This window comes from Capricornis sumatraensis, chromosome 16 (assembly GCF_032405125.1).
Source record: "Capricornis sumatraensis isolate serow.1 chromosome 16, serow.2, whole genome shotgun sequence".
Lineage (NCBI taxonomy): Eukaryota > Metazoa > Chordata > Mammalia > Artiodactyla > Bovidae > Capricornis > Capricornis sumatraensis.
The window spans coordinates 32,706,234-32,724,031 of NC_091084.1; the positions used below are offsets into that span (position 1 = coordinate 32,706,234).

Genomic DNA, 17,798 nt, shown 5'->3' on the forward strand with positions numbered 1-17,798 from the left:
ATGAGCCTCCTCTCCTGTTACACAGCCGGCAAGCAGCTGAGAGGTAGAATTCCAACTCTAGATTCTTTCCAGCACACTCTCGTGGCTTCTCCAGACACTCCAGAACTCCTCGAAGAGCTGGGGCATCTATCCAGAGGAAAGCTCAGGCCCCCGCTGGTTAATCCTCCAGGGGTTCTTCAGTAGGGCGAGCCGGACCGGGAGTCTGGGTCGCCGCAGGCCGGGCGCGGTGGGGAGAGGCCGCCGGCCGGTCTGGGGCGGACAGGTGTTCCGCGGGGTCGGGACCCGCCCCGGCAGCACGGACTGCCCCCTCCGCCGGCCCCCGGCTCCCCGAATGCAAATCGCTGCTTTGCCTGGGCCCGGGGCCAGGCGCGGGGGCCCTGCCAGGGGGCGTGGCCCGCGGCCCCCGCCCGCCGCGCGGCGTGCTCACCTGGGGAGTGTGGCAATCCCGCCGCGCCGAGTGCTGCCCGGGCGGCCGCGAGCGAGCAGCGGAGCGCGCGACGGCGGCGGCGACGGCTCCGGCGGCGGCTCCCGCGGCGGTGGCGGCCGGGGGCGGGAGGCAGGAGACCCTGGCTTCCCCCGGAGCCCGGCTGGGGCAGACGCGAGGGGCCTGGGGGGGCGCTGGCTTTGGCCCCGCCTGGGGCAGGATGGTGAATCTGGAACCCATGCACCCAGGTGAGGGGCGGAGGGCGCGAGCTCTGACAGGTGTCCCTGCGTGCGGGAAGGGGCGAAGGACAGGGGCGCCGCTCTCGCTCTCGGGGGTGCTGTTCCCCTGCGGCCAGGTGAGGGCGGTGTGGACAGCGGGTCACCCGGGGCGGGCGGGCGCCGGGAAGGTCTGGGGGACTTGGGGGAAGAATGCAGGTGGAGGCTGCAGCGTGGGGGTGGCAGGGCTTCTGAGGGCTCGCAGCACCCCAGGAGCCACAGCTATGTGGGACCTGGGCATGCTGGGCTGTCCTAGGCTCGGGGAAGTTGCCCTGTTCACTTACTGCAGAAGGGTGGCTCACTGGCTTTACCACGGGTGTGGACCTGGGAGTGCAGAAGTTAGGGAAGTACTTGTATCCACATGTTGGTGTTTGGTGTCCCCAGCATTTATATGAAGTGGAGACCAAATGGACATTTGTGCCGTCTAGGGGTGCCTAGGAGAAGCGGACAGAGCTGGGCATTTACAGAGGCACAACCAGGGCAGATGCTACTCCGCACGTATATTGATCAGGGCTTAGGGAAGTACCTCTGGTGAATATCAGAGGGGAGTCTACCTGTCCTCAGGTATGTTGGGAGAGGAGGTGGGGCAGACCCCATGGATGAAAGTGTGCCTGCTCCCCAGCTCTGTGGATCTAGATGGTATTACAGGCTGGTGCACAGCACGGTTGGGGAGTCCATGTGCAGGGGCTGGGCTGGAGCTCTGTTGGACCTCACCGGAGGAGTAGCCTGCTCAGGGGCCTGTGGGAAGTCCTTCCATCTCTCTGTCTGAGAGGGGACATGAGTGATCCATCAGCAGTGGGTGCGTGGCGGTGGAGACCCAGGGGTACCCAATTCCTTTGTTCTTTGTTCCATGTCCCATAGATTTAGATTCCAAGCTCTCCTCTCCCCAGGGGTGGGAACCTAGGCCATAGAAATACTCTTCTGGGAGTCAGTTTTCCCTGCATGAAAGGTCTGTGAGCATGGAGTGAACCAGGGGCCTCTCCATTCACCCCGCTGATCCCTCCTTCCCCATCCAGGGGAGGACAGGGGCTCCTAATACCAGAGGCTGGACTTGGTGTTGGAGTCGGCCTTCTGGAGGTCTGAGGGCCTGAGCAGAGAAGGACTCCAGGTGAAGACAGCTGAGCCTGGTTTAGCCATTTCGAAACAGCGACTTGCCTCTCAAAGGGGGCAGCACCCAATGCATGGCCTTTATTAAGGACTTCAGGGCTGTTGGTGGAATTTTGTTACCTGCTCTTCTTTCTGGAGGAAGAATGGAGGAAGCGATTTCTCAAGACCCAACCCAAGGAGCAGGGCAGGCTGGAGAGTTTTGTTGGCCCTCCCTGGAGCAGCCAGTCCTGAAATCAAGCAGCAGTGGATGCACGGGGGAGACCCTGGGACCCCATTTTCCCCAGACATAGTCCTGATAAGGCTAAGAGAAAGCCAGCTCACAGTGAGGTGTTGACTCTGAGTGTGTCCCTGGGTGCTAGGATGTGCCAGGAAGGGCTCAGTGAGGCGGAAGGAGCCATCCAACTGGGTATCATCCAATGTCTGGGGAAAGTCCATTTCCAGATCCTGTACAGAGCTGGACGTGGCCAGGAGCCGATCCTGGGCTCTCGTTCCTCCACTTCCCACCAAGAAGGCCTCGGCACACATGGGGAGCAAGACCTCAGGAAGATCAGAGACTTCCTGGGGGTTTTCCACCTCATTGTCTTCTGGAGGCTCCTTCTCTGGGGGAAGTGGGAGGAGGGGGGACCCTGCAACCCAGCAGGGAGGCCTCCTGAGGGTGAAGAGGATCTTGCCAAGAGCTCTAGAGGGTGAGGCTGAGGGGAGAAGGCCGAGCCCTCCTTGCCTGGCCTGGGAGAAAGCTCCAGGCTGATGCTTATCAGAAGCCCAGCACCTCCCCCAGCCCTGTCCCCTGCAGGCAGACACCGAGGGGGTGATTAAGCTAAACCTGAGGGGCGCTGCCTCCTCAGGTGGGGGTCTGCGTCTACCCGGTGTGGGCAACCTGAGTCATCTCTCTACAACTGCTTGCTGCCTCTCCCCAGCCCACTTCTTCAGCCTGTCTCGCCTTGGGGCTGTGCAGCCTCTCTGTGAGGTTTCTTGGCCCCTCTGTGGTGTCTGGTTCCCCTTCGACAGCACCCCAAAGGGACCGCTCAGTTTGGGACTTTCTGTGAAGCCTCTCTGACTGGGTCTCCATTTGAGGGTTCCCTTTGGTGGGTCTTCTCAGTGGGCTTCTTACTCCAAGGTCATCTTTTTAGGGTCTTTCATTGAGGGCCCTGCTGTGGGGTCTCTGAGGGAGGGTCCGTCTATGGAGTGTCTCCTTGTGGGCCTCTCTCTAGGGTCTCTCGGTTCAGGATCCTCTTCGTGGAAATTTGGTCTCTCTCTCTCTCGTTTTAAAAATTATTAATATATTTATTTGGCTGAGTCGGGTCTTAGTCGTGGCACTCAGGGTTTTTCATTGCAGAGCGTGAACTCTCTAGTTGTGATGTGCAGGCTTAGTTGCTCCACGGCATGTGGGATCTTAGTTCCCTGACCAGGGGTTGAACCCGTGCCCCCTGCTTTGCAAGGTGGATTCTTTCATATATATATAGAGAGAGACAGAGAGAGAGGAGTATAGACAATTAAAAATGCTTGATAGTTTCAGGTGGACAGCAGAGGTTCAGCCATACATACATGTATCCATTCCTCCCCTCCCATCCAGGCTGGCAGGACAGATTCTTAACCACTGGACCACCAGGAAAATCCTGAAATCTGGTCTCTTTTGAACCCTATTTTTCGCCTCCTAGTGATCCTGTGTCCTGTGGATACTTTATAAACAGCACTTGCCCTTCGAATTCCCAGTCTGAGCCCTTGTGGATTCCTCCTCCACTGATTTGCTATAACAGTTTGGGGTGGGGTGTGGAGGAGGGGTGGGAGTACACAAAGCAGGGTGTGGGCTACCCTGAAGTCCCCCACTCAGCAGCTCCGCGAGCATGTCAGCCCCTGTGCCAGCCCATCTTTTCGCTCTGATAACCTGGGTGCCAGCCATGATCCAGGTCTGCCTGGGGCCTCAGCACTTTGTATTTTGTAGAGCGCCTCTCCTTCGACACAAACACCCGAGCATGCATGAGGTCACCAGACACAGGGGCACCCCAGCCAAAGAGGGGCTCCTCCCTCCCAGGCCCCAAACAGGTGGAGGGGTAGACAAGAGTCAGACAGAGGGCTTCCCTGGGGGTGCAGTTAAGAACCTGCCTGCCAGTGCAGGGGACAGGGATTTGATACCTGATCCACGAAGATCCCACATGCCTCAGGGCAACTAAACTCGTGCACCCGACCACTGAAGCCCACTCGCCTTAGAGCCTGTGCTCCTCAACAAGAGAAGCCACCACAACGAGAAGCCTGCACACCCGGCAACTAGAGAGCAGTACCCACTTTCCGAAACTAGAGAAATTTGATGTGCAGCAACAAAGACCAGTGTAGCCAGAAAAAAAAAAAAATCAAAAATCTCAGGCAGAAGAGACAGAGGAGACAGTGGAATTGAGCCTAAGGGGGACACTCAGTTAGTCCCAGGACACCTCTTGTTCTGCCCCTTTCCTCTCTGTGAGCTGTTCCCCATCAGGGTTGGGAAAGAAGATTCAAGTCTCACAGACTGATACCAGTTATGGCTCGAGACCCCAGGGTTGGAAGGTCTCATGAGAGGATGTACATTTCTCTTGAAGTAAAGGCAAGAGTTGTCTCCTCCACAGAAGAGTTGGAAACATGGCTAGCTTAGAAGTAGGATGGGTGGGCTCCTTGAATTGCCTCTGGGAGAAGTGCCCCCAGCAGTGGGTGTGGGAAGGAGAAGTCAGGAGGAGCTCCAGTCCCTTCCAAAGAGTTGAAGATGGACCGTAGGAGAGCGGGGAGCGGACCTTTTGCTTTCCCAGTGTTGCCTGAGTCCGGGAGGTCCAGGACACTACGGGCACTCAGCCTGCGGCCTGGGGAAGTGCTGCCCCTTGGACTCTGCTCCTACAGGTTCATAAACACATCCTGGTTCACCAGTGTGTCAGGAGGGGCTGCTCCTGGGTCATGCCAAGGCATCAGGAGGGCAAGGCCAGCAGCCAACACCTTGCCCCAGCTTCAGAGAATGACGGCACCAGTGAGGCAGATGAGGGGCTGTCTGGTATCTGGGTTCTTACACAGAGCAGCTGAGCCTCCCCAGGGAAGGGAGTGATGGCAAGGAGCCTACTCAGTGCCAACTGAGATAAGAACAGCAGAGAAGCCTGGCCCCACCCCACACCTCCCCCACTCACCTCCGGCAAGTGTTGTCCGACAGGCAAAGGGTTACGGCCTCTCGGGGAGTTTCGGTGTTGGCCCATTTTTAGGCTGAGACCCAAGAGCTCATTCCGCCCATCAGCCTCAACCTCCTACCTGACAGGAACAGGTTCTCAGGATCTTAGCATCCTATGGCACTGAAGAGCTTTTACAGATCATCTCAGCCTGCCCCTCCAGGCAGACCCACAGCTCTGTCTGATCCCGAAGTATCACAGTGTTGCTCCCATGATGGGTACGTTGAACAAGGAGATGTCCTGGTAGAGTGTGGAGCCTTTGACTCCTTCAAAAGTTTTTTTTCGATATGATTAGGACTACCTTTTATGCTAATTTAAAAGTTCAGAGAGATGGCTTTTGGATAGATTTAAAGATGGTGCAAGGAATGGGTTTTGGAGGAGAGTCTGCGTTATAGGCATAAAATTATGCTTGAGCTAAAAAGTTACCCTTCTCAAACGTCAGAAGTTTGAAATAAGTTGATTCAGAATACTTGGTTATCATCCCAGCCTTACTACTACTTAAACTCTTCCTGTCCCCATGACCATTTTTCTAATGAAGTCAGAATTTGGAGAATGCAGATGCCTTCCCAGGTAAAGGACAAATTACAATAGTGCTGAGACAGAAAACCAAAGCTGTTTATTGTAATGGGAGAAGGGGACCCCCATCGAAGCCTAAGTATCTGGTTAGTTCATTCATTTATCACATGCTTTCTTTGTGCCAAGTGCTGTGCCAGGCTGTTTTCATTCAATGTCTTACTTGCTCATCACAATAATTCTGGGAAGTATCATTCTTTTCTTTTTTAGCTGAGAAAACAGGTTCACATGTGTGGCCAGGGTTCCCCCTGCTAGTTAGGATGACACTGGGATTAAATCCAGGTCTGTCTGTCTGCTGTCAAAATCTGTGCTCTGAATTCCCAGGACTGCTGAAGCAGGTTTAAAAGCCCAATGAGGGTGAGAACTCAGAACCCCCCCACCCCACCCATCACTCTCTGGCTTTTTCTCAGCACTGTTGAGAATCCCTACGGGGGAGTGTGACTGAGCCTGTCTGTGGTAGGCAATGCCCAGCTCAAGGGTGGGACTTCATTGGTGGGACAAAGCAAAGCCTGTTTTCCCACTGGAGCAGAAAGTGAGGACTAGCAGAAGTCCTTTGCAGGTATGTCCAGGTGGCCCACCCTAGTTATGCTGATACATGACAGACTGTACGGAAAGTTTCAAACTGCAGCAGGAAGGACTTTGGTTAGGCTCACGAAATGCTTTCTCAAGTGTCATGCGCTGAGAGGGGTGGCGGGTGTGGTTGCAGGGTTTCCCCTAGACGTCTGTAACCACACAGGACAGCATGGATGTCTGAGGCAGGCTATACGGAGCTCCACGTATTTATCTGGGAGTGGTCACTTAGGCTGATCTCAAAAATACTCCTCAAACTACAGCAGTTCCTAAGGTTGCTTACCCCCTCCCCTGCCGCTGGAGTATTCCAAGGTCTGGAGAGCCTTGGGACTCCCCATCTCTGTCTTGACTTTTGTGACAGTCACCCCTTCTGCATTGCAGTCACTGCTACCCCTGGGACCACAATTTAAATCTCTGCCAGAGCCACACACGTCATTGCCATAAACTAACTAAATAAATGAGTTTCTTCCCACTTTTCCCCCGGGGGGAGGTCCACCCTTCTCCCTCATCCTGATCCTCTCCAGACCTCAGGCATCCAGACTGCCAACTGCCTGATTACCTGATGCAAATAAAGATGGCCTGCTTACCCGACATTGGCTGGGGAGCTGGATATGCAAATTGGCTCACCCAGACTTTATCAGATTTGAAAGAGTTAAAATGCTGCCCCAGAGAAGAGGGTGGGGGTAAGGTGGGTGGGTGAGTGTGTGGGGAGTCAACCCAATTTGAATAAAATATTCTTCTGTCTTTAAGGGCTTCAGTATTTGAGTGGTTTAATAAAGAGAGGAGTCTAGAGAAAAAGAGTTAGTTCAAAGTTATATCTTTCCTTCCCTCTGTGCACCCTGGAGGAGACTTAGGGGCCTCTTAGGTAGTGGCAGCTGTCTGTTGTGGATAAATGTGTAATTTATTGAAATGAAGCAGGGCAGACAGGCCAGACCAGCAGCACTTGGGGACTGAGACAGGGGGCCTTGTGTAGGTCTTCTTGCTGCAGGGCACTGACCCACTCACCACCCCTCTCTTACTAAGAACTGAAAATGTTGAAGGAGTAGGAGAGAAGGTAAGGATCCCCACAGAGGGCCACACAGATACTAGGGTTTGATCCCTAGACAGGGGGCTGACCTCTGAGAATCAGACAGAGAACAGAGGCAGGACTGGGAGAGAAAGAGGAGAAGGGCAGGCCTTGGTTCAAGTGTACTCTTACCTCCCAGGTTAGAGTTATTATGGTGGGGGTGGGGGGCAGGATGGGAGATGGATTTCTTATGCTACTTTAAAAATTACTTACATTCTCCAGATCCCAAATGAAGTGAGGATGAAGAATGGGAGGCATTCTCTCCCATGCTCCACCCACCCTCTGTTGTACCCTTCCCCTTGTTTAAATTTTTACCAGCTGAGCCTGGCGATGGAAAGTAGTGGCAATGAATGATACAAAGTGGGAGAGACCCTATAGTGGCCCGGAAAAGCGGGGAAAGGAGGCTAGCCTGAGAGAAGAGTGTATGTGCCCCCAAGCTTATGAATATTCTAATAGTTGTAGGTTCAGGAATCAGGAATTTGAAAGTCTGATGATTGTTGTAATTACACATTCATGTTCACTGTTTAGTTACAGCCACATATGTCAGAGCGAGAAAAATTGTGACCTGTTATTAAAGTCAGTTGTGTTTTCCCTGCAGATATAAAGATGAGTGGGGACGTAGCAGATTCTACAGATGCTCAAAGTGCTCTCAGCCAGGTGGAGACAGGTAAGGGTCTTCTCTTCTGGGGACAGAAACAGAAAAGCAAGGGCGGGGGATACTGAAATTCATGGAATAATGAATCTCTTATTCATTTCATGTATCCTTTCTGGCTTGGTCTTTCAGCCAGTCAGACCCAAAGGCTGAGTCAGGAAGTGAAGACGTTCCCTAGAGATGTGGGTATGACCCTGGAGCCTTTGAACAGTAGACATTGGTCTACAGTAGAATGAAGTCTCTGGAACTAGGCTAGGAAAGGGCCTTAGATCCTTAGAAACAAACAAGTTAGGGAAGAGATTCACTTCTCCTTCTCCCCTGCCCCCCTTTTTTTGTGGCTGCACCATGCAGCATATGGGATTATTAGTCCCTGTACCAGGGATCGAACCCACACTCTCTGCTGTGGAAGCTTGCTATCAAACCACTGGACCCCCAGGAAAGTTCTGAGATTCACTTCTTCATTTGCCATTCCAAGACCCCTAGAAACAGCAGGCTGTGTTCCCAGCTGCTACTGGCTGACGGAAGCAGAACCTGTCTTTGGTAAATGGGAACTAAGGCCTTTTAACCCCAGATTTCTCAATAATCCTACTCAAGGATCTAACCAAAGAGGCCCATGTACAAGTGTTCGTCCTCCAAATTACATGCATGTGGGTGGTAAATAGACCCAGAAAGGAAGGCTTAGTGCCTGGAGATGATTTTGCTTTGTGAATGAGAGAAAGAGAACAGAGAAGAATTGAGAAGAAAGTTTCATAGCTCCCTGCTTTTAACTCTGTCATCCTTACTTTGAAAGCTCCATATAATTAAAAAGAACTTAAAGAAAGATGAGTATAAATTGTAACACCACCAAATAACTTTAATAGCATCCCAACAAGACCTCAATTAGTCTTTCATCTAGATCATTAGAGGTGTAAAAATGAGAAGTGGAAGAGAATCGATGTCCCCCAGAGCTAAAATCTTTTCCTAAGTCTTCAGGTGCAGTCTCATTCCATTCTTTTTTTTTTCTTTAGTATTTATTTATTTGGCTTCACTGGATCTTAGTTGTGGTACATAGGATCCCATGGGTTCTGTAGGGTAGGCGGGCTGGCTTAGTTGCCTTGTGGCATATGGGATCTTAGTTCCCAGACCAGAGATGGAACCCACATCCCCTGCATTAGAAGGCAGATTCCTAACTACTAGACCACCAGGGAAGCCCCAGTCTAGTTCCATTCTTAAAGCTAAAAGGCTCCGGATCAGTGACAAGAAAACTAGGGGTCTTGTGGAGGCATCTGTAGGATATATTTACCATAAACTTTCCTGCCCGCCCCCCTCCCCAGTTTAGTATTGATACTGTGTCTGCACAGGTGGTGGCACAGGTTTTATATTTTGCTTTGTGTCTGGGGACAGTTAAGTTAGGAGAGGGTGGGCCAATTGCAAACATTTGCCAATTGATTTATTAGCTAAGAATGTGTTACTATAGGGTCTATGGAGTGGCGCATCTGCTCTTCCCAGTTGTGAAGAAAATTGCCTTTTATCTCCAGAACTCAAGCAAGGCTTTCAAATCAGTTCTCCTGAAGAGTATCAGGCCTGTCTCTGTTCTGAACTCTTCCCTAGAAAAAGGAGAGTCCAGAAGCCTTGTTTCAGGGAAGCTGGGTCACCCTTCCCCTGTAGCAGGCTGGCTGAAGCCAACTCTGTTCATCCAGGCCAAGTATATTGTCCCAGGTATGTGAGGACACAGTTAAGAGAGTGTCCATATGGGTGGAAGAGTGCACTTAGCAGGCTAGCTCTGGTGCTCTGTTATTAGTTATGGGACCAAGTCAAGGTGCCTATGTCGCGAGTGAGAAGGACCTATAATAAAACCCTGAAAAGTGAGCCAGGAGATGGAGGGAGTTCAGATCCTGAGTAGGGATTGGTTGTTTAGTTGCTCAGTTGTGTCCGACTCTTTGTGATACCATGGACTGTAGCCCGCCAGGCTTCTCTGTCCACGGGATTTCCCAGGCAAGAATACTGGAGTGGGTTGCCATTTCCTTTTGCAGGGGATCTTCCCAACCCAGAGATCAAACCCAAGTCTCCTGCATGGAAGGTAAATTCTTTACTGCTGAGCCACCAGGGAAGTAAAGAATCCACCTGCCAATGCAGGAGCTACAGTTCAATTGATTCCTGGTCAGGAAGATCCCCTGAGAAGAGAATGGCAACACACTCCAATATTCTTGCCAGGATAATTCCGTGGACAGAAGAGCCTGGCGGGCTACCGCCCATAGTGTCCCAAAGAGTCAGACACGACTGAGTGGGGTTAGGAAGGTTTATTTTTTACAGGCCATCTCTACAGTTCTGGCCTCCTGTCTGGGAGTGTAGGAGCTCGCACAGACTAGGTTGTAGGTCCAAGAATCTGAACATAAACTGGATCTTTCAAATATAACTGTCATCCCAGAGACTGTCAGTTCAAAATGTGGCCTTAGACCACTTTGCTTCCCCAAGAGGCAGAAACAGATGACCTTTGAAGAGTATGGATTTGGAATCAAACAGATGTAGGGTAAAGAAAACAGCTTTGCTGCTTACTGGCTGTGCGATCTGATAAGTTAATTTAATTTTATCTTTTTCTCTTTTTTTAAATTTATTTTTGTCTATTGATTTGGCTGCACTTAGTTGATTAGTTGATTATTGATTAGTTGCAGCATGTGGGATCTAGTTCCCTAACAAGGGATTGAACCTAGGCCCCCTGCGTTGGGAACATGGAGTTTTAGCCACTGGACCATCAGGGAAGTCCCAGTTCATCCCTTTTAAAGGAATCTCCATCCTTAGAGAGTAGGTTGAGAGCTGGGATGTTTAAAGCCATTAGCACAGTTATGACAGCTGTGGCCATCATTTCCTTGAATAGCATCATTAAGGTTTTGTGATTCTGGGGTCTTCCCTGGTAGTCAGTGGTTGGGACTCTGCAAGAAGCATGGGTTCAATCTTTGGTGGGGGAACTAAGATCCCACATGCCATGAGCCTGGGCAAAAAAAAAAAAAAGATGCAATGTACATAACGAACCTTTCTGCTAAGTGTTTTGGGGCTGCAGGTAGCTAGAGTGCCATCACCCCTTCACTCAGGCCTCGAGGGTCAACCCTAGATATTGATTTTGCTCCTTTCTTCCACCACTCAGGGAAGAATTCTGTATGGGTCCTCCAAGGAGACCCTTTAGTCCATGTTGTCTGGAACACCTGTACCCCCAGATCCTTCACTTTTCGGGGCTCAGCTTGGTAGCTGGTAGCATCCATACTTGGGTGATTGTCAAATTACTGCATGTTTTTAAGGGCAAGAAAAAAAGAGGTAGCTAATTAAAGTAACCAAACTTCCTGGAAAGTCGTTCTGACTCATTTTTTATGAAGGAAAGCTCATGGTGAGTCACAGTGGTTACCAACCTGGTTTAATGGCTTCCTTTGAATTTTTGAAAGGCGGATTACCCTTCCAGGCAGTGCATGAATTAAGGGGTAGTTTGTCTCTGGGTTTTAAAGGAACTATAAACAAGGGTGACCTAGAAAGCCCCAGCTCCCAGAGAACACCCTCGGTGTTGTGTGAAATCCCCGAGGGGCACACGGTGGGAGCTGAGAAAGGGAAGTGAATTTCCCATTCACACTGGTCAGACTGACAAAGGAGAGCGTTCTCGGGTCCAGACACAGACCTCCCCGGCTGGTAGAGACCTGGCAAGGCCACTCATCCTTCCCTTTCCTGCCGTCTGGGCAGACAGAGGTAAATTCAGAGTCTTTATGACAGCATGAAGGATCAGAGAAAGCTCCCGATCCCCTGTCCAGTGCTGTTTCCACGCCGCCCAGAAGACTGGAATCGAGCTGTTTCTATTGTTGCAGTTTCATCGCTCAGTCGTGTCTGACTCATTGTGACCCTATGGGCTATAGCCCACTAGTCTCCTCTGTCCAGGGGATTTTCCCAGGCAAGAAATACTGGAGTGGGTTGCTGTTGCCTTCTCCAAAGCTGTTTCTAGACTTCTAAACTTTTCTGAATCCTTCCTTTGAATCCCTGTTTTAACTTTTCCTTCGTTCTTAAGCTGACATCATATACATTTTTTTTTTCTGTTCTCACTTGAGTGGTTGATAAGAAAATAAGCTTACCCACACTTCAAAAGCCCCTGGCTCTGTAACTGACCAGCCCCAAGCACCCACGCAGCTGACCCTATGACTTTTGACCACACTGGTCATGATGTAGCTTCCAACACAGGGGAGGACAGATGGGGTGGTCTTGGGAAGAGGAAGATAAAGGCCAGTCACATCCATGGAGCTTCCTTCCCATAGCCAGGCCCATGGAGCCAGCTGTAACTACATCACCTCATTTCATTCTTACAATCCATGTTTTTATCAGTGAGAAAATTGTGACTCAGAATGAGAAACTAACTAGCCCAGGATCGCACAATTTCTAACCAGGAATCAAACTTGGGCCTGCCTGACTCAGGCTATTAACTCCCTGCAGATTACTGGGCAAGTGTGCCCTACCTGGATGTTGATTTTCCACCCCATTAAAGAGGATTTGGGGGCTTCTCAGTGTAAAGAATCAGGAGACAGGTGAGGAGAGTTGTTGATCCTTGGGATGGGAAGATCCCCTGGAGTAGGAAAAGACAACTCACTGCAGTATTCTTGCCTAGGAAATTCCATGGACGGCGGAGCCTAGCAGGGTACAGTCCACAGGGTTGCAAAAAGTCAGACATGACTGAGCGGCTAAATAACAACAAAGGAGGGTTTGGGGCTGGATAATCTTTAAGGGCTGGATTTTTAAAGATGTGTACGCAGCTCTGCTTTTCAAAACTCTCATTCATTGGTTCGCACACCCACGTGGGGTGTTTGTGTGTGGGCCTCCTCAGGCCCGACCTGCCTGTCCACCCCATCACCTGCCTCAGCCCCTACATCCACTCTTGGCCCACTCTCCTTCGACTCCTCCAGCTGCCTTGCTGAGTTCAGGCTCCGATCTCTCCTCTGACCTCGCTGGCAGGTCCCCTTGTGTCAGAACCTGGGTTCAGAAAGATGAAGAAACAGTCCCTGTCTTCAAGGAGCTTTTCTCCAGGACGTCATGGTGGAGTGGATAACAGGGCCAACTTGTGTCTGCCTAGAGTGCTTTTGAACAAAGCATTTGGCCTTTACAACAGTTCTATGCAGCTAGATGGCACCGTCCCACTTTGCCGATGGGGAAATTGAGGCTGGTTAGCAAATTTCCCCAAGATTCTGAATCTAGCAAGTGACATAATTAAACCTGGATCTTTCTAGTGACCTTTTTTAAAAAAAAAAATTATTTTATTTACTTAGTTATTTTTGACTGTGCTGGGTCTTTGTTGCTGCAAGGCTTTTCCCTGGCTGTGGAGAGCGGGAACCACGCTCTGGTTGTGATGTGTGGCCTTCTCATCGTGGTGGCTTCCCTTGCTGCAGAGCGCAGGCTCTAGGGTGTGCGGACTTCAGCAGTAGCCGCTCGTGGGCTCCTTGCTTTCGGCTCTCTTTCTAGTGTCTTTTCACCTAAAGAAGGTGGTGGGAAGACTGGAGACCTTCACGGGGAACAAGGAACAGATGACACAAGACAGAGGCAGCATCAGAGAGATGCTAAAACGATGGCGGGTGGCTCCAGCCAAAAGGGCCAGAGGGGAGCCAAGCCCGGGCCGGCTGGGGGTTGGGGGGCGGGGAGCAGTCTCTTCCAAGAGGCGGAAGCCTTGTCTGCTGCCGAAAGGCGCTTGCTGGGAAAGAGAGAGAAAGAGCTGGAGTCCACTCACTCCCTTTGGTGAAGTGTGGAGGCTGAGGATCTGGCCTCAGAGAAAAGTGTCTCCTCTCTTCTCTCATCCAGCCTCACCAACGTACTGGCCCCAGCTACTCGAAGTCTGCAGGCTCAGCTGCCATCAGCGGGGTGAGGGATTGCAGACCCAGACGACAGTGGAGCAAATGCTTCGGCACTCTGTCCTGCTCAGAGATCCGGAAAGGAAGGACTCCGTAAGGGGAGCCCACGGGGAGGAGCAGGGGAACAGGAAGTAAAGGGGGCAGGGACTGGACTCCATCAGTCATGCCTTCCTGTTGCCCTTCTCTGCTTCAGTCACTTATCTGTGCGGTAAAACTGCTCACTGTGTCGCATTCTCCAGAAGGACCAGCCAGGCAAGTTAGCTGTGTGGGGTCCCTTTGCAGAAAATCTCTCCTCACTTAAATCTGGAAACTTTTTTTTTTTTTTGAGCAATTAATTTGTATTGGAGTATAGTTGCTTTACAACGCTGTGTTTGTTTCTGCTGTTCAGCAAAGTGAGTCAGCTATACACATACATATATCCCATCTTTTTTGGATTTCTCTCCCATTTATCTCACCACAGAGCACTGAGTAAAGTTCCCTGTGCTACACAGTAGGTTCTCATTCAGTTCAGTTCAGTTCAGTCGCTCAGTCGTGTCCGACTCTTTGCGACCCCATGGAGTGCAGCACACCAGGCTTCCCTGTCCAGCACCAACTCCCGGAGCTTACTCAAACTCATGTCCATCGAGTCGGTGATGCCATCCAGCCAGCTCATCCTCTGTAGACCCCTTCTCCTCCCACCTTCAATCTTTCCCAACATCAGGGTCTTTATAGTGAGTCAGTTCTTCACATTAGGTGGCCAAATTATGGGAGTTTCAGCTTCAGCATCAGTCCTTCCAATGAATATTCAGGATTGATTTCCTTTAGGATAGACTGGTTGGATCTCCTTGCTGTCCAAGAGACTCTCAAGAGTCTTCTCGAACACCACAGTTCAAAAGCATCAATTCTTTTGCACTGAGCTTTCTTTATAGTCCAGCTCTCACATCCATATGTAACTACTCGAAAAACCATAGCTTTGACTAGATGGATCTTTGTTGGCAAAGTAATGTCTCTGCTTTTTAGTATGCTGTCTAGGTTGATCATAGCTTTCCTTCAAAGGAGCAAGCGTCTTTTAATTTCATGGCTGTAGTCACCATCTGCAGTGATTTTGGAGCCCCCCAAAATAAAGTCTTTCACTGTTTCCATTGTTTCCCCATCTATTTGCCATGAAGTGATGGGACCAGATGCCATGATCTTAGTTTTCTGAATGTTGAGCTTTAAGCCAACTTTTTCACTCTCCTCTTTCACTTTCATCAAGAGGCTCTTTAGTTCCTCTTCACTTTCTGCCATAAGGGTGGTGTCATCTGCATATCTGAGGTTATTGATATTTCTCCTGGCTGGAAGAATTTTCCACAGTTTGTTGTGATCCACACAGTCAAAGGCTTTGACATAGTCAATAAAGAGGAAGTAGATGTTTTTCTGGAACTCTCTTGCTTTTTCGATGATCCAACAGATGTTGGCAATTTGATCTCTAGTCCCTCTGCCTTTTCTAAATCCAGCTTGAACATCTGGGATTTCCTGGTTCACGTACTGTTGAAGCCTGGCTTGGAGAATTTTGAGCATTACTTTGCTAGTGTGGGAGATGAGTGCAACTGTGCGGTAGTTTGAACATTCTTTGGCATTGCCTTTCTTTGGGATTGGAATGAAAATGGACCCTTTCTAGTCCTGTGGCCACTGCTGGCTCTCATTAGTTATGTTAAATCTGACAGCTTTCTGCATGGTTTTAAGAAGCAATGGACACAATTATATTGGGGAGCCTGGAGAGGTTAGTGATTCTCATAAAGGCCCAAAGAAAGAATGAGGAACCTGATTCAGGACGAAAAACCCCATCTCAATTTGTTTATTCCTGGGACCTCACTGTCTCCACCCCACTGCGTCCCCAAGAAAAAGTCTGAGGATAAAGAAACTACAGCTTATTGCAACCAAGAGATACACTTCCAGGCAGAAACAGGCAGAAGACTCTGGAGATGTGTATGGTTTTTAACCCAAATGTTTATGCAATAAAACTATTCTTTCAATGACACAGAGGACAGCTGGGGTCTAGGAAGTACCTGGGGTGAGGTGAGACTTGGGGGAAGGTGTGCAAGAGTCTTCTCTTGATAGCTCTTCCTAATGAGGCATGAGGGTAAATACACACACACTCACATGCACATCTTTTATGAGTAAATGACAGAGTAGGTGTGAAAGCACTTTGCAAAGTGTCTGTCACCATACAAATATAATCCATCATTAGGTTGATAATTATCGGAAACATTCAGAAGACAAGATAAAGCTCTGCCACTTAGCAGTGTGGGACCAGTCTGCTGGTGCCCTAGACCTGAGTTTCCTTGTCACATATGGGGAGGAGAGGGCTGGCTGCAGGAATAAAGTGAAGGGAATGGGCCAGGTGGGCTCTAGGACTCAAGCCCAGACACTCTGGTCCTGTGCCTTAGTCTGAACCTACTCTGTCCCTTACCTCTCTGGAGGAGAAAAAGGAAGTCATGGCCCCTGCAGATGTCCAGGGGGAACTGACAAATTCTTGGGGAAGCCAGGATTCTGAGAGGGAATCTCATCCATGCCTTACTCGTCCTTTGCAGACATTTCAAATCTGTCCCTGGAAAATGAAAGAATCTGTTGTTCTTAGAGCTGTTTTCCCGTTTATCATCCATCCTTAAGAAAAGCTTACCCCACCATTTCTCTTGGCCACCTATCCTTACTGGATGCAATTCTCAGTGTCTGAAAGTCCTTATCTCTTGCCTACGACACTCTTGCTGCAGTAAAAGCCCCTTGCCTTTTGTTCTGGCCTTCCACAAGTGGCTTCCGTCTCACCGTGTTGCCAGTTTCTGTGGCCAGGAGACTAGGAGGTACTTATTCACCATCCAGGCTTCCTACTGTGGCCATGTGTGCTGGAGACCTCAGGAGAGCAGCCTGTGGTGTCGGGAGGTATCTGCCTCCAGCACACAGAGAACCTCAGCAAATAAAACAGCTACTCCAGCAGCTCACACCTGTGCTGCACAGCTCACAGACACTTTCTCACCGTCTAGTCCCAAATCCAACCCTACAGGGCAGAACCATGCTGCTCAGATGATAGGTGGCTGGGCCAGTCCTGCCGGGCACCTGTCCCTCTTCCTTTCTGGGGTCCCTTGAAGGATGTACCCCTCTCCCTGCCCAACTGCACTCCCTGCCCAAGCAGCCCTGAAGTGCTTGGACCTCCTTTTCTCTTCAATCTAAGAGGGGGTAAAGTGAGGTGGCCACGTGGGGGGCCGTCAGGACATTGTCTTTTATCATCCTGGTTTTATCAGTGGTCATTCCTTAGGGCACTGCTTCTTAAATAATGTGGGTTGCAAGACCAGTCATTTTATTTCTGGTCAGCCACAGACCAGTCTGCAGTCCCACCATCCGTGACTGGTAAGGAAGCTTATACCCACTGTACACATTTAATAGGACCCAATCTGGTCTACACCACGTCCACAGAGAGTGCTCACTAATCATGTGCTCTGGGTGCTGTGAGCATGTCTAAATTCTGACTCTCTGTGTTTGGATGCATCTGGTTTCAGACCTCAATGAACAAGTCAGACCAGCCTGGTTGTGGGACCACATTTGGAGGTGCTCTGCCTTAGAGGATAAGGATGTGTCCAAGAATGCCCGTTTCCTTTGGCCTCCCATGGGCAGTGGATATATCTTATGGGCATCTGAGCATCCCTCCTGCTCCCACTGTGGGTGTCGTGGGGGCAGTGATAGGGAGATCCAGCAGGAGAGGTAGGTCCAGGCAGTCCTTTGCTGTCAGGGGTGGAATGACACCACTGACACACAGACATACACACACTTCTGAGCAGTGTCCAGAGGCTCAACTCAACACTGTAGCTTCTGGGTTGGATCCCTGCATTAAGGCACCCAAACTGCAGCCTCACTTCTCAAGCTATGAGTAGATTCTTTTGGTCTCTTGGGGCCACTTTGCTCCTCAAGAAACAATTAGGGCAGTGAACACCTGGTGTGCAAAAGTGCTCAGCAAGTGGGAAAGGAATTTGCAGAGAAATGAGCAGCCAAATTAGAGTTGTCTTAGGGCTTGAGGACTTCCCTAGTGGCTCAGATGGTAAAGAATCTGCCTGCCAATGCAGGAGACCCAGGTTCCAGCCCTGCTTCGGGAAGATCCCCTG

At 50.4% G+C, this 17,798-nt stretch overlaps 1 protein-coding gene across 1 annotated transcript in view; it reads left to right on the forward strand.

Moving 5' to 3' along the window:
- Positions 1-644: 644 nt before the first annotated feature.
- The window catches only part of POU2F3 (POU class 2 homeobox 3), an 85,044-nt gene continuing 67,890 nt past the window's right edge, over positions 645-17,798 (forward strand). The window contains exons 1-2 of the mRNA XM_068988834.1: positions 645-672; positions 7,790-7,858. Coding sequence (XP_068844935.1) covers positions 645-672; positions 7,790-7,858 — 97 coding nt within the window. The remainder of the gene's footprint in view (positions 673-7,789; positions 7,859-17,798) is intronic.